The sequence below is a fragment of the Protopterus annectens genome, chromosome 8.part0, assembly GCF_019279795.1.
Source record: "Protopterus annectens isolate FY-2018-M chromosome 8.part0, PAN1.0, whole genome shotgun sequence".
Taxonomy (NCBI): Eukaryota; Metazoa; Chordata; order Ceratodontiformes; family Protopteridae; genus Protopterus; species Protopterus annectens.
In genome coordinates, this window is record NC_056741.1 from 109,256,088 (window position 1) to 109,279,597 (window position 23,510).

The following is a 23,510-nucleotide window of genomic DNA, read 5'->3' on the forward strand; positions in this document are numbered from 1 at the left end:
CTACATATACAGAACCTGTGGATATAACAAACCTGCTGGCTGACATGTGCAATGAAAACTTTACTCCCCTGACCCTGCCACATATATCCTAAATCATCTCTAACACCTGTCCCCCACTTAGTATGTTTGAGGAGCTATTAAACACCCACTCCAAGGCCAAAAACACAACTTCTATGGAAACAGACAATATCCTGGGCTGTGTTCTACATGGGATAAAACAGGAATTAGCATCACTGTTGGGCATGCTTTTCAATCACAGCCTAAGCACTAGCTTCATCCCAATGGAATAGAAAACAGCTGTCATCCCTTTGTACAAATGGGGTGCATCCACAGGCCCAGAGAACTGTAGACCCATTAGCCTGACCACCCTTATCTGCAAGGCAATGGAATGAATCAGCATGGACCTTATTAACAAAGATATAGGAAATCTCCAAATGCTCAAACTCACCCAGTATGGCTTTGTCAAGAGGAAATCATGCCTATTAAACTTGGTGGAATTCTTTGAGACAGTCACCAAAACCCTAGATGAGGGCAAATCTGTGCAGGCAGCCTACCTCAACTTAGCAAAAGCCTTTGACAGAATCCTCCACTCAGGCATCTTTGGTAAACTCACCCAGCTGGGTATCGACCCATATATTGTCAGGTGGGTTGCAAAGTGGCTCACTGATAGAACTGATACGGTCAAAATAGGGGACTTCATCTACTCCACCAGACCTGTAACCAGTGGTGTTCCAGACAGATTGGTTCTGGGACCCCTACTGTTTGTAATCTACTTATTCAAAGTACAGGCTAAAGGACTGTGGCTGACAAAGTTTGCTGATGACCACAAACTGGGAATGATCAATGAAACCCTTAACACTGTTACAATCCTGCAAGAAGGTGTTATGCAGACTGAGTGGTTCCAATGTCATGGTCTTAAACATAATGCAAAAAAATGCATTATCACCCCCATTGGCAAGGGTGAGGTTCCTGCAAACTACCACATCAATAACAATACCCTAAGCACACAGTCAGTGGTGAGAGAACTGAAAACATAGGTCAACAGCAACTTTAACTTTGATCACCTTGTCTCCACAATAGTAAGAAGGGTAATTTATATTGCTCATCTCATAAGTAAGGGCATTGCCTCCAGAAATAAGAGGTTATAACCCCCCTGTACTCTTCCCTCATCAGGCCAATAATAGAGTACAATGTGCCCTTTGGTATGTTCCTTTCCAAACACCTGCTGCAATTGGAGAGACCACAAAGGTTCCTTACAAAGAAGACTCAGGGTCTTCCAGATCTGTTTTATGCAGACAGACTGAAATTGTCACTTTATCTATGTCATACAGACTGCTCAGCGGTGACCTGTGGCTTGCATATGGAGCAATCTCTGGCCAAGATTTAATGAAAATGCTCCACATTTGAAAGTCAAATGGCACACAGGTCATGGGCTCAAAGTATTTTAACCTCGTATGTGACATCAACAGAACTTGCTGGAGAGATAATTTTGTCTCATAGAGGTTGTCTCACCTTTTGAAAAAGCTTCCTATTCATGTAAAACAAAGCCCCTCATTGCCCCTATTTAAGTGTAATTTGGACGATTAGATGAGTAACCTGAAGTTCACCCCACAGGGTTCCACCTGTGTCCATCTTGGACAGGGGCAATAGATGTTGATTTTAGTGTGTGCTTGAACCAAATACCCTTGGGAACACAAGTTGAACTTGGCTAGGCTTGTAAGAGCCCTGGAACCATTAGCCTGGTAACCTCCTATAGTCCTGTGATCCCTAGTTTTATACCTACACAATACCCTCATCTTCCACTGCATAACTCCTCCTCTATCAGTCCCAGCAATCCATCATTCTGCTACCCCTCACCTGTCATTAACACTCACTACTCAAATCATACTATCATATCGCCACCCTCAAGGCTCCTTCTCTCTAGTTATACCTCTCTTTAACAGCACTCTCCAGCCTCTAGTTCACTGTTTGCACCCATTATTACCTCATATCACAGTCTAGCTCTTCAACATTTTTTCTTTTTCTCCTTTATATATATATTATATCTCTACAGCTGTCCCTTCATTCCTCTCCTTTCAGCCTTCTCTCTACTCTCCATTCTTAGCATCCCATATTCTACATACCTATTCAAATTCCTAACCAATTCTTTGTATTTCCTTCTATAATGTAATTATATATACATGTACCATCTATTCTCCATCAGTCTTCAAGACGTTTGTCTCTAATACACACCAGATATGCTCCCCATCCTTCTATACATCTACTCCTACTACTGTCATACCTTACATGCTATATGATACCTATCACACCTATTTTCCAGTCCCTCACCTTTACTCACACTGCCTATGTCACTTTCCAGTCATTCATTATCACTATTGCTTCTAGCTTATTTGGCTTACCCCCTATCTCCTTTTCAGATATAACATTCTTAACCCTTCTCCAAACTCATGTAAGGTAAAATTTAAATTTAATACTAACATACCTAAACCCTCACTAGTATATGCAGATTATAAAAAAAAATCACATTATATGGCAATGTCTACCCAAACCCACGTCCCAGCTGCCTCTCTTCTCCAGTTGCTCCCTCTTCTACTGTAACAACATTTACCAAAAATTTGAAAATCATATCCATGAGTATTCGCAGTATGGTAAACAAAGTCTCTGAATTTCATTCCTGGATCACTCATTACTCCCCAGACATTATTATTCTTACAGAAACATGGCTCAAACCACATATAAAAGACTCTGAAATTCTGCCCCCTGGCCATACTATCATTTGTTCTGACAGATTAAAGAAAAAGACGGTGGTGTAGCAATCATGTTTTCTAACCATATCTCTGTCTCTCCTTCTTCAATTTCTCTACCTGAATTCCTCTCTGCTGAGATTCTTGTATCTCACTGTAAATCAATTGAGCACACAACACTATGCAGAATTGCCCTATATATCTGGGGTGTTTCTCCAATCGGACTTTCCCAGTTAACAATTGTTAAATAAGATAAATAAATAAATATAGCCCCCCCCCCCCCGGGAAATAAAATCTATATTCTGGAAGGCATCCTACACTGGTTATCTAGTTCCATTTCTCATGAAATAATGATTCTTGGTGATGTCAATATTAACTGGCAAACCTTCACATTAGACTACCCTTCTACTAGTATCAATCTATGTGGTTTCAAACAACTCACAACTTCCCACACTTACTTCAACAAAGCAAATAACACCATATCAAACAGCATTTTATGAAGACTGCTGTAACCTCTCAAATTTCAATTCCAAGATCTTTAATGACAACCTTAATAACATTAATTGGTCCATCGTCTATTCCCTAACACTGGATAATGCTGTTCTAAAATTTAATAAAATATTTCTTGCCATTCTCAATAGTCACTCCTATAAGAAAAAAAGAGAGTTAAATTCACCATCCCCATCTAGTAGATAATTAATGTATAAGAAAGATATAGCTTGGAGAAACTGGCAAAAATTCAAATCCCAAGCTCACTTCCAGACCTATAAACAACTTTAAAACATGACAAAAAACAAGTTACTGCTGATAAGAAAAATTACTTCAACCTACAGGATAACCAAAAATGCAACCCCCCCAAAAAATTTGGTCCACTATAAAGAAAATATTATATCCTGGGACTCCTAGCACCCCACCTAATGTATGTCCAGACATCTCACCCTTAGAAACTACTTCTAAATTTAACTCCAACTTTACAGACTTAATAGCTACCCTCACCCAAAACTCCCTACAGAATCCTGCCACCCCTGACAAACTTCAAACAATGCCATTTCAACTTAAAATCTGTCTATACTTCCTGTATAAAAATGTATTATACAAACTTAAGCCTTGCGCACCCTCTGTAGACAGTCTCCCTCGGAATATCTAAATATTGTTGCTCTATTGCCTACCCAATCTCAGATTCATCAGTCGATCCATTTGTGAGCCATATGTCCCATCTCTCTGGAAAAAAAACCTCATTCCTCTTCATAAAGAGAGAAACTCCACTGAAATAATAAAGGAATAAAGTTCAGACCAATTGCAATCTTGTCCCCTCATTCCAAAATCTTAGAAAAAATATATTCATAAACACATTTGCAATACTTACTCCAAGAAAATCTATTAACCTCCACCCAACACTGCTTTCACCCAGATCATAGCAGAACAACTGGCTTTGTTGTCTTTTTGAACCAAGTCATTAAAGCCAAAGATAGCAACGATGTTTTAGGTCTCATATAGCAAGCTACTCTCAGAAATGCCTGCGTTAGGCTTTTCCAGTGCAACAGTGACTTGATTCTCCAGCTACCTGCCTGACCATCTACAATCAGTTAAATGGCTCTCTACTTACTCATCTTTTCTCCCAGTTAATACAGGGTGTCCTACAAGGCTATGTACTGGACCATCTCCTTTCTAACATATTCATAAATGATCTATATACATCCTCCCAACAAGCTACATGTATACACTATGTAGATGACTCCACTATCGTTTACTCATCTAATATCCCTTCCCAGTTACAATCTATCACTCAGCAGGCATTCAGCTCTATTGAAAACTGGCTCACAATCAGCTTTTCTTAATTCCAAATAAAATGAAACTGCTCTTATTTCTCCTTAAATCCCAAACACACATAAAAGACACCTTCAAAATATCCTCTCTCAACAATACTGAAACTGAAGTTGTACCTCATATAAAGTTACTTGGTGTCATATAGATGATCAATTGACATTTGATCTTCATATTCAAAAGTGCATAAAAACAACACAACAAAAATTGTGCATGCTTTATAAATCAAAGATTCCTTACCAGCTACTCAAGAATCGCTCTAGCCAATACATACCTCCTACCTTCACTACTGTATGACTCACCCACTTTCACCAACATTTAGATTATCCTAAGATCAAAATTTGAGCTCTGCTATAATAAAGTAGCTAGGTATGCAGCCAATCTGTCATACTACTACCACCACTGCTTCGCCTTTAGATATTTAAACTGGCTTGAGTTAGCTCATTACCTCAAGTTCACCCAACTCCTCCTTGATCATAAAATGGTATGCAAGCCCTCATCCTGCCAAGCAGCCAGCACTATTCTTAACCATTACCTCCATAATCTTCCTCTTCACTCATCTGAGAAACACCTCCTTCAAATCCATAAGCCAAAAAATCTACTGGTCACTTCCTATATTCCTATTCAGTAGCCAAGGTCGGGAACAGTATTCCTACACATATTTGCCATGTAGTCACATATTCAAACAATCTCTGAAGATATTTCTGCTTAACACCTGGCTCTGTACATGTCTTACACCAGACTGACAGTACCCGTTGCCCCACCCTTCTCTTCCTTTCTCTACACTCTCTTCCTTCTTTCATCCTTCTCTTTCCTTTGATCTTCTTTTTTCCCATTCCTTTCTTTTCATTTCCTCCCTTTCATCCCTTCTCTTATTAGCCAAAGCACCAGTTACTTCTCTGATAGCCCCCCTACTTTAACTCCATTTCCTAATCTCCCCAACTGAAAAATCTCTTTCCTTTCTCTTAGTCTTTTGCCCATATATTAAAATGCTTAACATCTTTACCATTGGTTATCACCATTGATTATATTTTACTAGGTGATCAATATCCTATGATTGTTATTCATATTCAGTGCATGATTTTCTGATCTGACTTTTGTTTATCTTGTATGTCAATTCTACTATTTGTTACTGCACTTTCAAGTGACAATACTATATAGTTTATTAATTGAACTATGTATATTGGAGCTTTTCTCTCCAGGCCTCCACCGAAAACGGGATTCCTGCCCAGTCAGACTTTACTGGTAAGCAAATGCCAAATAAATAAATAAATAAATAAAATGAGTTGATAGTGGACAGATAAGAATAGGGTTTACATTACAATTTCACTTGTCTGCCATTCACACATGCATCACTATGACTCCGTATACATACCTCTGCCCCTTGTGCCCTGATTCCATGGTTGCTTTCATTATTGTTCTGTACATGTTCATACTCTTATATGTTACAATTATGTTATGTATGATGCTCAATGTGTACATCTAGTGGGTCATTTCCATTAGATACAATGTGTGTTTGTATATGTTCATACTCTTATATGTTACAATTATGTTATGTATGATGCTCAATGTGTACATCTAGTGGGTCATTTCCATTAGATACAATGTGTGTTTGTATATGTTCATACTCTTATATGTTACAATTATGTTATGTATGATGCTCAATGTGTACATCTAGTGGTCATTTCCATTAGATACAATGTGTGTTTGTATATGTTCATACTCTTATATGTTACAATTATGTTATGTATGATGCTCAATGTGTACATCTAGTGGGTCATTTCCATTAGATACAATGTGTGCTGCTGCTGTTGTGGGGCAACAGATGAACATCATTTTTTACCATGTGTACTTCCATAAGTATAGCTTCTCATGACTCAGAAGTATTTGCATTTATTTGCATTTGCATTTATTTACCGGGAGGTGTACTGGGCCAAGATGAGTCCATTTTCAGTAGAGGCTCGGGGAGAAAAGCTCCAAAACACAAAGCATGATAAAGCTACAGAATCAAAATACAGAAATCAAGCAGTGATGGTACAGAACACTATATTACAGAATAGGTGATACAATAAAATAGGCAATACTAGTTATACAGATGTTAGATTTTAAGTATGCAAGTCAAACAAGAATACAACTGATGACATGGAATAATGGTGAATACAGTATTGCAGTCTTGCAGTAAATAGATAAAGATTGAGAGCAGCAGATTAAAGATTATGAAAGTAAGGCCTAGAGCTAAATAGCGATATAGGTATCAAGGATGAATAAAATATATGACAGGTAAATTATATAGTAGAGCGTGTGTGGCTGGGTGGCACAAGTTGGACTTAGTAAGCTGGAAGCACTGAATGTATATATGAGGAGTTTGAGCTGTAGGTAAGATGGGGGGAAGATGTAGGAAGGCTTAGGAATACTGGATTTTTTATAGTCAGTGCTGGTACATTTACATAACCAATGGGAGAACAGGTGTTGTTTCAGTGAACTTATAAGCATTCAGGGTTGCTATTAAACATAACTGAAGGAGGGAGAGTATTCCAAAGTTTTGCTACAGCATATGGGTAATGCATTTGACCAGTGAAAAGGTTAGGTTTTGCTACATTAAGGAGAATCTGATTGATTGATCACAGAGGCCTATTTTGGGGATACATGGTGAACAGAGAAGAGAGGGCAGGACAACTAGAAGACTTATAGATTAACTAATGAGCTGTGGTTAGTTGTAGGTATGTTAGATGTTGTGTCAAATGCTGCCATGTTGCCTGCACTAGGACCTGTGGTCTTTCATCACCTATGCCTGTTTTTTCTCCCCCATGTTCTCCTGATCCTCCTATGACTGCCAAGACACATCATCTTCCAACATCTGGGGTTGTTGGGGTAGGTCATTCATACCAGCAGCAGGCAAAACACCATATGTGGTTGTTAACATGCTATGTAGCTCAGTGCACACAATAACCATCTGTGTTGCCTTTTCAGGTGTGTATAGCAGTCCACCTCTGGATGCATCCAGATAACTGAATCTGGCTTTCAGCATGCCAAACACAGTGTCAGTGGTGCTCCACTGTATGCTTCCTCAGCAAGGTTGGATGGGGCACTTTATGGCATCATTAGCCATGGTTTGAATGGATATCTGCATTCACCTGTTGGTGGGTGGGAGATAATGCATATGTTGTCATCATGCATACTGCATACTGTTGATGGAAGTGTATTCTGCTTGCATTCTAGCTGTGTTCCTGTACTTACCCTGTAGTAGCCCCTCAGGTATTTTGCCATATAGCAATATCCTGGACAGTACTAGATTGTGTTGCCATGATGTTCTTTATGCTGCCATCTGCTGAGCACACCACCTGAGAGTTCTTGGAAGGCAACCCCTTTCTATTTATGTACCTTTCTTCAGGTTCCATTCATGTTTTAATAGGGGTGTGTGTGTGTGTGTGTGTGTGTGTGTGTGTGTGTGTGTGTGTGTGTGTGTGTGTGTGTGTGTGTGTGTGTGTGTGTGTGTGTGTGTGTGTGTGTGTGTGTGTGTGTGTGTGCAGTCTGTTGCAATAAGGACATGAGGGAAGATGGCAGTGTTGTAGAATTGGTGCAAGAGATTTCACCACTCCAAGACTATGGAGGGGAAGTGGATATATTCATCTACCTTAGGGCACATTTCTGCCAGGAACTGTGAGAAGATATGACTGGCAGCTGGATAAAACACTCCTAAAGTATCTTCCATATGTCATTGGGATGCCCCAGATGCCATCGTAGCATGGCTATTGCAGATTTTCGTTTCAACAGATATGGGGTTGCCTCACAATGTATGCACAGACATGCATGAGGTACACATTTCATAGTCAGCCTGCACCAGCTGTCTGTCTGAGCAGTACCTGTCGATTATTTCATACTCTGACAGTCTAGCCACTCCTAAGTGTGACCTCTTTTCCTGATCATATAAATTTACCTATCACTGTGGATGGACAATTCCCCACAGTTTCTCCAGCCAGCATGGTTGACATAGGCATCCTGAGGCAGTGCAGCAACTGCCTCATGTTCACTGACAACCCTCTACTCCTAGTCCACATAAACTCAGCATGTGAAAGATGCAACTATATTAAGAACTTTGAATCCATGCTCTCTCACACATCACTCACTACATATGACAATGAGTGGGTTGTCAGCATGCACACCTCACCTCCTACTCCACCCAAACCCACGTCACACATACATATGTGGAGGTCCTCAACAGAAATATCAAACTCTAAAAAGAAGCCAGCACCAAAGGATGAGAAAAATATATATATATATTAATATAATAATATATAAACCATGAATCAGACTGGTTTCGGCCCCAAGGCCTTCATCAGTGATACACTCATAACATTCAAAGAATACTTAAATAGTATTCTGAGTACAATAATTAAGCAGATTAATCAGCATTTAAAGACACAGCACAGTACGTAGAATCATATACATTATTTATACAAACCACCATTCAAAGATGGTCATTCAGGCTAGGGGAAAATAATCCCCCTAATTTAATAATCCAAGCCTTCTCCTTATTATTCAATATACTGTGCCATCCCATTTTCCTGGATCTGTCCCCCTAAATTTTATCTATAACAGTAAAATAAAATGTGGCTGTTTTGTGATTTTGAACATGTTTGTAAAGGGTGTTGGTCAGATGCTGGTTTCTTATGTCACTGACGTTTTCAGACATTCTGATCCTAAGCAGCCTGGAGGTCTGTCCCACATAAAAGGCAGAACAGGAGCAGGTGAACAAATAGACCACCCAATCCATCCCACAATTACCAAAACATTTAATCTGGTAAACCTTACTAGTATTCCTACTAGAGAATTCCTTGGTCAAAATCACAAAATGTCCAAATTTATGCTGATTAATCTGCTTAATTATTGTACTCAGAATACTATTTAAGTATCTTTGAATGTTATGAGTGTATAACTGATGAAGGTCTTGTGACCAAATCCGGTCTGATTCATGGTTTATATAGTATTTAATTAATATATATATATATATCATCCTTTGGTGCTGGCCTCTTCTCTCTTCTTTGAGTTTGATTATGCCTTTTGGCCTTTGCACCTGCCTTACGTGTGAGTACATTATGTGGTGGATAGTGCTCAACAGAAATATACCTAAACACCAGACACCTCCCAAACACAAACACAAGCACTGTACACATAATACTTCCTTTGCAGAACACATTACACAAAATAGCTCATGCACCAGTGTCTCACCAGTCACTCCCTCAAGGTAAAACACAAAACCAAACATATTAGTCATTGGTGATTCCATCATGAGACTCACTGATGTTCCTCTCACCAGGCTGCATGAGGAAAAGATAAGGGTCAGCTATTTTTCAGGTGCCAGGATATGCTATATCACACATGCACTCAAGGCTCTCAACAACAGGAGCTGTTATGACTCCATCATAGTCCATGTTGGTGTGAACGACTTGAGATGTACCTTTCTGGACTACATGAAGAGAGACATGATTGAGCTCTCAGACTATGTGTCTCAGGCAGGTATGTCCCTAGCCTCAAGCAATGTTTTGCCTTCATCTAGGATGATGCCTCAATACAAACAGAAAATGATTGACTTCAATAATTGGCTTAGTTTCTGGTATCCTTCTAAGGGGATCCACTATCTGTCAGCCTGGGATGGCATGACAACAGACCCTGATGCTTTGCCAAAGATGGTGTTCATCTGTCACACCTGGAATTTTGGCTATTGACTAAGGCTCTTGCCACCCCCATAAATGGCTTTTTTAGTCACTGTCTCATGGAAAAAAATTCTCAATGTAAAAACTCCATCTAAAAATAACCTCAAGGTTATGCTGCTAAGCACTAGGAGTCTTAACACAAAACTGCACTCACTGGAAGCAGACATCACCTTTGAAGATGCAGATATTTGTGAATTCACGGAGATCTGGTTCAAGGCTGTGGAGAGCATCTCAGCCATAATGGGTTTCACCTCCTACCACACATTCAGACCACAAACTGGAGGCATGAAAACTAAAGGAGACAGTGTATCAGTATTCACTAAAGATAAGTACACCTCCAGATTGGTTAAACAATATGATTCCCTGGAGATACTTCAGGTGCAATTAACTGTTGGTAGGATACCTATTCAAGTTGTTGCCAGCTACAGGATCCCCCTCCATGAATCAAAACACCCAGTCTGCCTATTCAGATCTACTGGAGTCTATCAAGATACATCTGAACACCATGGTTTTGGGCGAATTTAATTTCCCATCCATTGATTGGGTAAATTACTCATGTTCAAACTCACTTGCCCAAAGGTTCCTGACTTTGTTAACAACAATGCCCTAGATCAGCTGATTGACATCCCCACAAGGGGTGCCAACATCCTGGATCTGGTACTTACCAGTATTGAGGACCACTGTACACCCCACTGTGAGGTCTTCCCTGGTGAGATCTGACCACAGATCAGTCTCATTCAAAGTAACTATCACACCTGAACCCCTACCACAGCAACAACTAAAATAAAAAACTTCTCCAAAGAAGATTATAACCTCTTATGGGATGATATAATTAGCTTCACTGCCCCTCCCCCCACAAATGGAACAAGCAACTATGCTAAGTTCTACACCAATGCTTTATACATACACCAGTATAACTGCATTGACTTAGCCATACCTGATAGGACCAAAACAAGCTCCTCAAGGAAGAACAAACCTGCTTGGTGGACAACTGCCATTAACAGTCTTTGCAATAAGAGGAAGAAATTGTTGTCTAAGAGTAAGAGGGAGTGCTCTATGAACTGGAAACACTCCCTTGTTAGCTTAAACAAGTGAATAAGATTTCTTGCAAAGCCCTCCAAAGCAAACCATGAAACCAAATTAGCTTCCTCCACTAAGGACAACCATAAGGTATTCTTTAGTGACATCTGTAACCTAAAAAGAAAGGCCCAGATCTGTGGTGAACTAGTAGTTAAGGATGCCACATATACTGAGCCTGTGAACATAGCTAGCCTGTTGGTCAACAGATTGTATGAAAACCTCACTCCCCTGTCCCCCGGCACACGTACCCCATGACATCCGTACCACCTGTCCCCTACCTTGTATCTCTAAAGAGCAGGTCATAAATGCCATCTCTAAGGCCAAAAATACAGCATCTGTGGGATATGATAATATCCCAGGTTGCATCCTACATGGGCTCCATCAAGAATTAGCAATACCACTGAGTACTCTTTTCAGTCATAGTCTAAGCACTGGCTTTGTCCCATCTGAATGGAAAATGTACATCCTTATTCCCTTGCACAAAGGTGGTGCTTCCACTGACCCCAGGAACTACAGACCTATTAGCCTGGCTGGCCTTATCTGCAAGGCCATGGAGCGAATCATCATGGACCTTATCAACAAAGATATAGGTAATCTCCAAACACCTGACCATACTCCTTTTGGATTTTTCAAAGGGAGATCATGCCTGTTAAACCTGGTGAACTTCTTTGAGACAGTCACCAAGGCCCTGGATGAGGAGAAATCTGTGCATAAAGCCTAACTAGACTTATCCAAGGCATCTGACACTATTTCCCCACTCAGGTATCATTGACAAACTCACCCAACCAAGTATCAACCCTTATACCATTAGATGGGTCGCTAATTGGCTCACTGATAGAACCCACATAGTCAAAATAGGGGAATCCACCTCCAATAGCAGACATGTAACAAGTGGTGTTCCACAGGGATAAGTTCTGTGACCTTTATTGTTTGGAATCTGAAGTACAAGCAAAAACTAAAGGTCTGTGGCTGATAAAGTTTGTTGATGGCTGCAAACTGGGAGTGGTCATAGAATCGCCAAATGATGGCAACATCCCACAAAAGGGTCTTACACAAACAAATGATTGGTAACAAAGTCATGGCCTTAAACTCAATGGAAAAAATGTATTATCATCCCTTCTAGTAGTAGTGATGCTCCTGCCAACTACCACATTGATAGCAATGCTTTAAGTATACGCTCAGTGGTGAGAGACTTGGTAACACAGGTTGACAGCAATCTTACCTTTGACCACCATGTCTCCACAGTGGTAAGAAGGGCATTCTACACTGTTCATAAGTAAGGGCATTGCCTCCAGAAAAAAAGAAGTTATAACCTCCCTGTACTCTTCCCTAATTAGGCCAATAACTGAGTACAGCACTCCTTTTGGAGAGACCACAAAGGTTCCTCACAAGGAAAATTGAATGTCTTCAGCATCTGTCCTATGTGAATTATCTGAAGTCACTGTTACTTTATTCTATTTAATACAGACTACTCACAGGTGATCTCTGACTTGCATACAAGGCAATCTCTTACCCTGCTTTATTGGAAATCCTGCATATCTGTAAGCCAAATGGTACATGGTTACTCACTCTAAAGACCATATCCTGGTATTTGACAATAATATAACCTGTTGGAGGGACAAATTTGTCTTCCAGAGGTTACCACACCTTTGAAACAGACTCCCACTTCATGTCAAATAGATCACCTCATTGTCCCTCTTCAAATGCAGTCTGGATGATTGGATGGGTAGTCATAAATTCACCCCTGGGTTTCCACCTGTGTCCCTCTTGGATAGGGGCAATAGGTTCTGATCATGGAAATAAGGGTTGAACATGGCTAGGCCTGTAAAGACCGTAGGGCCATCAACCTAGTAACTTCCTATGATTCTATGATACTCATCGGACTATATGAATAGAGACATGACTGAACTCTTGGATTATGTGTCTCAGGCAGGAATGCCCTTAGCTTTAAGCAGCATTTTACCTTCACCTAGGATGATGCTGCATTACAAACAAAAAATGATTGACTTCAACAATTGGCTTACTTTCTGGTGTCATTCTAAGGGGATCTAGTACCTGTCAGCCTGAGATGATGTGATCCACAGACCTCAATGTTTTGTCAGAGATGGTCTTCATCTGTCACCCCTGGGATTTTGGTACTGCCTAAGGTTCTTGCCACCCCCCTCTGAGTGTATTTTTTAGGAAATGTCACAAGAACAACATTTCCAACATAAAAATACCAGCCAAAGACAACCAATAGGTTATGCTGCTAAATGCTAGGTGTCTAAATCTGAAACTGCACTGGCTGGTAGCAGTCCTTACTCTGGCAAATGCTGACATTTGTTGCAGTCACAGAGACCTAGTTTAAGGCCACAGTAAGCACTCCAGCCATGCCGGGTTATAGTTCCTTCCACACATTCTGACCACAATCTGAAGGCGTGTAAACCAAAACAAGTGGTGTACCAATATTCATCAAAGATAAATACACCTGTAGATTGGTTAAACAGAATGATTTTCTTGAATTACTCCAGGTGCAATTGACTGTTGGTAAGATCCCTCTTCAAGTCATTGCCAGATATAGGACCCCATCCATGAACCAGAACACCCACTCACCTACTTGGATCTATGTGGGTCGATCAAGATACAACTGAATACCTTGGTTCTGGGTGACTTTAATTACCCATCTATTGACTAGGTTAATTATACATGTAAAGATACACTCACCCAAAGGTTCCTGGGGTTTGTAAACTCCAATGCCCTGGATCAACTGGTTCCTACCCCTACAAGGGGCTCAAACATTCTGGATCTGCTGCTCACCAATGTGGGTGATTGTTGCTCCACCCCAGTGTGTGGCTCTCCCTGGCAGGTTCTGACCATGAATCAGTCTCATTAGAGGTCACAGTAGCAGAAGATATTCCCCCAACTGCAACCAGACAAAAACTTTTCCAAGGCCAATTACAACCTCTTACGTGATGGCATAAACAGCTACATAGCCCATCCCCCCACTGATGGAAAAGGCACCTATGCTGGGATATGCACCAACATTCTATATGAGCATCTATACAACTGTGTTAACTCTGCAGCACCTGACAGGACCAAAGGAAGTTCCTCAAAGAAGTACAAACTGGCCTGCTGGACATCAGCTATAAACAAGATTTACAATAAGAGAAAGAAATTACTATTGAAAGGGAAGTGTATGGTCTCTTACCTGGAAGCATTCCCTCCTCAGTCTAAATAAGTAAATGAAACATTGTGTGAAGTCTTCTAAAGCTAACTACTAAACCAAATTACCATCCCTAACTCAGGGTAGCCATAAGGCATTCTTTAGTTGCATCTGTAGCCTCAAAAGAAAAGCCCAGATTTGCACAAAACTTGTAATTAATGGTACTACATATGAAGAGCCAGTGGATATAGCCAACCTGCTGACAGACAGGTTCAGTGAAAACTTCACTCCTCTGTCCCCACCAGTTATAATCCAAAGCATCCCTACCACCTGCCTTTCACCTAGTATCTCTATGGAAAAGGACATAAACACCCTCTCCATGGCCAAAAACACTGCATTTATGGGACCAGATAATATCTCAGGCTGTGTTCTAAATGGATTAAAACATGAATCAGCAACACTGCTGGGTACCCTTTTCAACCATAGCCTAAATACTGGTTTCATTCATGCTGAATCGAAAACAGCTACCGTCATCCCTTTGCATAAAGGGGGTACAGCCACAGATCCAGGGAACTATAGACCTATAAGAATAACTAGCTTCATCTGTAAGGCCATGGAATGAATCATTATGGATCTTATCGATAAAGATATAGGTAATCTCCAAATGTTTGACCCTACCCAGTTTGGTTTTGTCAAAGGAAGATTGTGCCTGTTAAACTTGGTAGACTTATTTGAGACAGCCACCAAAGCCCTAGATAAGGGTAAAACTGGCATGCAGCCTATCTGGACTTACCCAAAGCTTTTGACACAATCCCCCATTCAGGCATTACTGATAAATTCACCCAGCTGGGTACCAACCCATATATTGTCAGGTGGGTTGCAAACTGACTCACTGATACAATGCATACAGTCAAAATAGGAGATTCCACCTCCTCCAGCAGACCAGTAACCAGTGGTGTTCCACAGGGTTTGGTTCTGGGAGCCCTTCTGTTTGGAATCTACTTCCTTGAAGTTCAGGCAAAACAAAAGCTCTGTGGCTGACAAAGGTTGCTGACAGTTGCCTACTAGGAGTGGTAGGAGTCCCCTAATGATGTCAATATTTTGCAAGAAGGGCTTACACTGAATAATGACTGGTGCCAAAGTGCAAAAAATGCATTATCATCTCCTTTGGCAAAGGCAATATCCCTGCAAATTACCACATCAATAGTAATACCCTAAACATGCAACTAGTGGTTAGGGACCTGGACATACAGTTAGATAGCAGCCTTACCTTTAATCACCATGCCTTCACAGTGGTAAGAAGGGCATTCTATATTGCCCACCTCATAAGTAAAGGGATTGCCTCCAGAACAAAAGATGTCATAATCCCCCTGCACTCTTCCCTCATCAGGCCAATATTAGATTACAATGCTCCCTTTGGTATGTAACTCTCCAAGCACCTGCACCACCTGGAAGGACTGCAAAGGGTTTCTTACAAAGTAAAGTCATGGTCTTCAACACATGTCATATGTAGACAGACTGAACTCACTGTTACTTTACTCGGTATCATACAGATTACTCACAGGAGACCTGTGCCATGCATATAAAGTAATCTCAGACCCTGCTGTAATGGAAATGCTACACATCTGTAAGTCAAATGGGATGTGTGTCACTCGCTCTAAGGACCTTAACCTGGTATAGGACATCAACACAACTTGATGGAGAGAGAGATTCGTCTTTCAGAGGTTATTCCATCTCTGGAACAAACTTCTAATTCACATTTAACTAAGCGCCTCGCTGACCTTATTTAAGGACAGTTTGGATGACTGGATGGGGAACCATAAATGTGGCATGGGGGTCCCACATGTATCCCTCTTGGATAGGGGTAATAGATGCTGACTTTAGTGTCTGCTCTAAACAGACACTTCTGGGAACAAGGGATCAACTTGGCTAGGCTTCTAAGGGTGTTATGGCCTAGTAACATCCTATGATCTGATGATCCTATGATCCTCTTTGTCAAGTTCCTAACAGAAATATTAATATGGCACATCTTCATAAATTAACATAAAAAGAAATCATAATTTCTTGCTAACTGACCACTGTGCTTGGGTCAGCAGGCATTCCTGAACTGTGTGCTGAGGTGTCTTGAGAAATGTGATAACACCATAATCTTATTAAGAACAATGCCTGAGACAGTTCCATAAAAATGGAAATATCAAATTTCCAGCTACACATGTATAACTATCTGCAAAGTGGCGGTAGTTACAGAGCAGGTCAGTGGGAGTTTCCCAGCTTTATGTAAGCTCTCACTTGGTACCATGAAGTACTATACAGACTCCTTCTGGGTCAAGTAGTTAACTGAAATATTAATATAATGCATTGTGATATCTTACAAATAAATAAAAAAAAAAAATCACGCACCCTAACTTACTGATTTCCTTCTTTTGGTCAGTAGTCATTCCTACCCTGTATGCTGGCATGTCCTCTGAAATGCTGTTCTTCGGTGCTACTTTCTTGACCATGCCCTAGGCTTTTACATGAAAATATGCAGATATGCCTCAATATCATCCATCCATCCATCCATCCATCCATCCATCCATCTATCCATCCATCATCCATCCATCCATCCATCCATCCATCCATCCATCCATCCATCCATCATCCATCCATCCATCCATCCATCCATCCATCCATCATCCATCCATCCATCCATCCATCCATCCATCCATCCATCCATCATCCATCCATCCATCCATCATCCATCCATCCATCTATTCACAACTCTTTTTTTCCCATTTTTTTTTTTTTTGCACAAAGGGTTAAGGCATCACGTCAAAAGTGGCAATCATCTAGTGCCAATATTAATACCTCTGCATGACTAGCCTTGCTCAAATATCCATAAATATCATATTTACTGCTGAACAGTTATAAATACCTACCAAGGCGTGATAGTTACATCTCTGAAAAAACATATAAAACCTGAATCTCTGAATAAGTGTATTGCATGTGTCAAGCCAAGCAATATTTGCTTAAAACCTTAAAACCTTAAGAAAAATGCAGCAGCTCTGCTGAAAGAAAAATATTTTTGAAAATCAAAAGATGATTTTTGTTGATACTTGCAAAATACGTCATAAGTTATTTAAAGGTAAGCTCTGTTTTTTTAAAAGGAAACTATAAAATGAAACTCTAAGAAAATAGTACTGCAAGAACTCTCATTTGTTGACAAAAAAAACAGAAATAGCAGCTAAGGAAACAGACCTCAATCTAGTCTTATTAAAACTGAAACATGCAGGAAATAATCACACTCAAAACTAATTCTTAGCACCCCATGTTCACAACCCCAAAACAATCCTATACTCTTCTGGAGATTCAAAAATTGCCAAAATTCAGCTTGATAAAGGCTTCATTAGCAACATCAAAGATAAACTACTGAAACTGATTAAACTGATCATTATTTTATTTGGATATGCGAATTCTGTAATTAAAAAAGTATTTTCCTCATTTTTAATTGCTTTACAGACACCAGCCAGGAGAAGAGTATGTTTCATACCTGCATGTGCTCTTTCTAGGAAGAAAAGGATGGTGTTTATCTTACTCTGCCATTGAGACTGAAAAATAACAGGCAATTAAAAAAAAAACAGAACAATAATAACAGATGACTAGCATTTTTAGCTTATTCCTTCTATGAGGATCAACAACCTATCCACATTATAACTCTTATCTTCCAAATTTCCCATTACAGTAGAATTCATCTGGCTATCGTCAGATGAACTTAGGGATCTGATATTAACTGCCAGCTGATTGGCTGGTACAATTGTGATGTCATATGTCCAAGTAGCTCAAAGAGGGGCATAAGAGACCTGCTTTCATTGCTTTTAAAACAGTATCAAATTGTAGAGTTTTTTTATATATATAAAAAAAAAAAAAAAAAAGAACAATTAAATGCATTATTTTAACGCTGGCAACCCCAAAATAATGTTGCAAGAAGGTATGCAGTACCCAGTTTATGTCATGATTAACAATAGCGACTGTAACAGGCACTCTCATGTAAATTACAGATCAACCTGATGAAGATTGCAAGGTAAAGTCTATGTTTTTTTCTAAACTTTCCTATGATAGGCACATGTTTTAAAAAGGAAGAGTTACATATGGATTATCATGGGACTTACTGATCACAGCTGTACATCTGTAACTTTTGCAGTTAAGGAAAAAGGGTTTAAGATTGCTGGAGCACTAGCCTGAAATTTGTCTGAATAGTGGCAGTTACGGGAAAGTTTTTATGAAGTTAAGGTCTAGAGTTAGGGTTGATCAAAGGGGCAGCTTTAGAATTAGGATTAACACCCCTTATAAAAGAGGGCAGGGGGCTCGTACACAGACAGACAGACAGACAGACAGACACACACACACACACACACACACACACACACACACACACACGCACACACGCACACACGCACACACGCACACACACACACAGACATGCACACGCACACCACTATTTCTATCCCCTAACCTAACCCTAATCTTAACCCTAAAATACTCACTCACACACAAACATACAACACCTATCCTTCACTCATCCCCAACCCTATTTATAACTCACATACACATTGCACAAACACTCTCACCCCTCCATTCCCACATATTTGTCTTGACATTACAATCATTTGTGGACCCATTTATACTTACATTTTATATACATATATATATATATATATATATATATATATATATATATATAGATAGATATGTATATATATGTGTGTGTGTGTGTGTGTGTGTGTGTGTGTGTGTGTGTGTGTGTGTGTGTGTGTGTGTGTGCAGCAGCAGCACAGGCAGTTGATGGCACAGGCACTGAGGATGTATCTGTTTTCCTGATATAGATGGCTGCTTCTCACCTGGCTCGTATAACAGCACCAATACCAATGCCCCACTGGAGAGTAGAAGCTCATCATGCAGTGTGGGGGTGGTGCCATATCAGGATGTCATGGGTGTGGCTGCTCAAGCTGCTTCTGGTACCTTCTATGCATACATGTGGGGGAAACTGCATGCATGGATTGTGTTCATATAGATGGTCCTTGTTGTAATGCAAGTGTTCACATTACCATCAATAGTGAGCTTAGGTTTACAGATTTCTTTTCTGTTGAAGGGTTGGTCATACTGTTATTCATTGAGGAGAATACCATACACATCTAGAACACATCTGTGCTGAGTTGTTTTTATATTAGAAGTAAAACTATGTATAAAACTGGAAAATCTGAAGGAGAGAGGGAGAGGGAAAAAAATCAAAAGGAAGAAAACGGATTAAACAAAGGAGTGAAATCAGAGACTGAACATTAAAAAAAATGAGGACTAAGTAGGAAGTGTTTCAGAGGTTGTCTATAATATAAATAATTACCTTCAAGGCAGCTGACACATTTTGCATGCAGGATGGCTGTCCTCCTTTATCAACCTACCTAATATAATTCATTACAGTATCACTGCAGCACTGAAGATATGGGAAAGCTCTTTCCAAGATTTAACATCTAGCATCTTGTGTAGGACAAAACTGTAACAAACACTTTGCAGAATCCCATTAAGAAGGAAAGGAGAAAAAAGTTCAGTGGAGTAAATGTATAAACTGGCACGTTACTGTAGTGTTATAGCTATAAACTGTCAGCGAGTTTCACTCTGTAGTCCTCAGTTTCATTCTGTCACTCTATTTTCCTTCTGTACAGCTCCAAGCAAGTTACTTAACTAGCCAGTCACCTTGGGAGTTCCTGAAAACAAACACTTATGCTTAGTGGGTTTCCATAGCTGCAAATTAAAGAAAACTAGCAAGAAGTCAAAACTATGAAGACAAACAGCCAGAGTAATTCCACAGAAAGGAAATCAAGTTTTGAAAGAATATTGTAATGCCCTTCTCATTGCCCATGTATTATTACTCTAAAATACAAAATTACATGGACTATAAGGTTATCAACGCAAATTATAATATAGTTAAGACTGTGGCAAAACATAGGTTCAATGCCTCATTAATATTATTGCAATAGGATCATTTTCTCAATGTATTGTGCCAACTAGGACGAAAGATGTCATCATCTCTCTCTACTCTTCCCTCATTAGGCCAATCATCGAGTATAATGCCCCACTTGGCATGTACCTCACTAGACACATGCAACAGCTGGAAAGGCCACAAAAGTACCTCGCAAAGAGGATCCTAGGCCTTAAACACGTCCTACATGGACAGACTCAAAAACTCAGGCAATTCTCTGTCTCATATCATCTACTAAGAAGGGATCTCTCCTGGACTTACAAAGCCATGTCTGACCCAGCTCTGTTAGAAATGCTACATCTAAAGAAATCCCAATCCCTCCGCACCACATGCTCCAGAGACGTCAACCTCATTACCACAATCAACAGAACATGCTGGAGGGACAGGTTCATAACCCAGAGACTGCCAATGCCCTGCAATAGACTTCCCATACATGTCAAGCAGAGCACCTCACTGGCCCTCTTCAAGAGAGATTTTGATGAGTGGATGAGAAATAGAAAGTTCACCCCAGGGATCATTCCAGTGGCTCTGCTTGATAGAAGCACTCTGAACTAATGTCAGGCGGCACGATGCCAGGGCACTTCTAAAGGCTCCTGGGCCATTAGCCTAGTACACACCTATGAACCTATGTGTCTTAATGAACTGCAGCTTTGTCAAATAACAGAACTTTATCATTAATGCAGATATAATGCGTGTATTTATTATAGGCAGAATTACTGTTTTCAAAAAAATTATTTTTGTTAAATGTTACTTTGATGCCCACAAATTAACCATATGTGAAATATGCGAACTATGAAATGAAAAAAACAAAAGTAATACTTTATGCTGAACTACTAACAAACCATTAGGAAAAAGATACTTTATTCATCTTATTAAGCTGACATGTAAAAACAACTCCTTGTTAATGACTACCAGCTTGTTTTGCTTTATTATCTCCTACTTAAGAAAATCACCAAGAAATGAAGTGGATTTATAAACAGCTGCAGCTGGTTTGTTTCTCACAAATAAAATTTAAGGAGCGAAAGCAGTTTTCATCTTTCCATTCTGACTGACAAGGAGGCAAGGCCCATATGGCTGCACAGTTTTCACCATTAGAATTGTTATTGCTTGTATTATTAGGTTCATCCTTACACCAAAATCTAGAAAAAGAAAGAATGGCATGACAGAATATTAAGAATAATATATTAGTAATGTTTTCATATTCATACACTTTAAAATGAAAGTATATTGATTGAGTCCTTATGAACTGTCTACACATCAGGATAAACAATATGCAGACATCCTACATTATAAAAACTGAAAAACCTACTGATAAAAAGTCAAAGAATGTTAGCAAGAACAGTATTATAATCTCATGTATCTCAAAACTCTGTTGTAGGCTTATATTTATTTTATACATTTATCATTGACGTATCTTTGTGCATTCAATACTATTCCATAAATATGCAGGAAATACAAAACCTAGAAAGCCATTAAACTCATATTATAGCTAATTCTATTACAGATGACTGCTAACATTTTAATGAAAAATATTAAACAATCTACAACTAAGCATACTCAGGAAAGCTAACAACTTAGTTATACGAGTTAAATTAATTTAGACTGAATGAACTATCTTCAGCAGAGAGTTACACAGGGTCAGGAACTGGAATGGAAGAATTTTATCTCATACCATGAAACAGTCTATCCTAAAGCAATTTAGTTAAATGGATATTCACTTATATTGTTCTCCTGTACCAAGTTGAGATTCCAGTTCTTCCACTTGCTTTAATGATAACACTTATTATAGACAACTGTTTGTAATTGGTGGTTCCATATAAAGCAAACCATATTAGTAAAACATAAAGAAAATGGAATTAGTGGCTAACTTATGGCACAGACAAGGGTTGCTAGGGTAAGCCCAATGCCAGCCTCATGGAATGTGAAGACAGCATGTTTCTGGTGATTACAATGCATCATGGGTTATACAAGTCTAGTACTACTTCATAAGTCATCAGTGATAGGATATGCAAATAAAGTCTGTGTATGTTCTACTGATTACTGACTGCTGTAAGAATAGTAGACTGTACAAAGGTGACTGTGCATTGTTAAGCATAATTGGTTAGTAATATCTGCTTTTATAAATCCTTTCATGCAACTCCAGAACATTAGTTAGCATGAAAGACCAGAGAAAATGTGCCTCCATAACTGTCTGCACCCCATGCCTGACAATGAGCACTACTAGGATAGCATTCACTCTTTTCCCATACCTCTACTAAACCTTAAATATTTAATTAAAATGGGTTCTTCATATGGCTGTGACATTTACATTGTGCATTTTTTTTCTAGTTACTGTATATATTTAAATTGGATGCATAAGAAGGCATGTGCTTGATTTGCTTCAGTGTGTACACTTTATACTGCAACATCTAGGTCGGTGTCTTTGATGTCAGCAGGCCTTATCCAGACGTCCTTGCATAATGTGCATGCTAACATACATTTATAGCTGCAAGGAACAGATGGTGGCAGTTCTATTAAACCATAAAATGAAGGCTTCTCTTACTTCTAATGGAACACTTCATTAATTCCATCAAAGGAACTAATATTGGGGCGAAGCCTAGATGGCCAACTGAGAGCAGTGAATTTTGAGAGCTCCATAAACTAGTATAATAATAAAGGAAAATGTTATTATTTTCAAGTTTAAAACATCAGAAATTTACAGATAAACTACTAAACTACATAAATATCAATGTTGGTGGAAATATACAGAAATTTTCCTGTCAAGCAAATTGGAGATATATTGAGTCACTGAATATGAACAACTCAAGGAATCCTCACCCAGATGCTGCTTTGAAAAAATAATTGCAATTGATGACATATACCTTACAGGAACTATCTTTGAAGATGAATGGCTTAAAAAAACTGACTTAGAAAGCATCACGTTAAATTCTAAAAAACAGACTGATACTCTTAAGGAACTATTACAGCAACACCATATAAAAATAACAAATATA

The 23,510-nt window shown here is 39.4% G+C and overlaps 1 protein-coding gene across 1 annotated transcript in view; it reads right to left on the reverse strand.

The window, feature by feature from the left end:
- Positions 1–21,234: 21,234 nt before the first annotated feature.
- The window catches only part of LOC122808151 (C-type lectin domain family 4 member E-like), a 505,545-nt gene continuing 503,269 nt past the window's right edge, over positions 21,235–23,510 (reverse strand). The window contains exon 4 of the mRNA XM_044079123.1: positions 21,235–21,656. Coding sequence (XP_043935058.1) covers positions 21,488–21,656 — 169 coding nt within the window. The 3' untranslated portion in view covers positions 21,235–21,487. The remainder of the gene's footprint in view (positions 21,657–23,510) is intronic.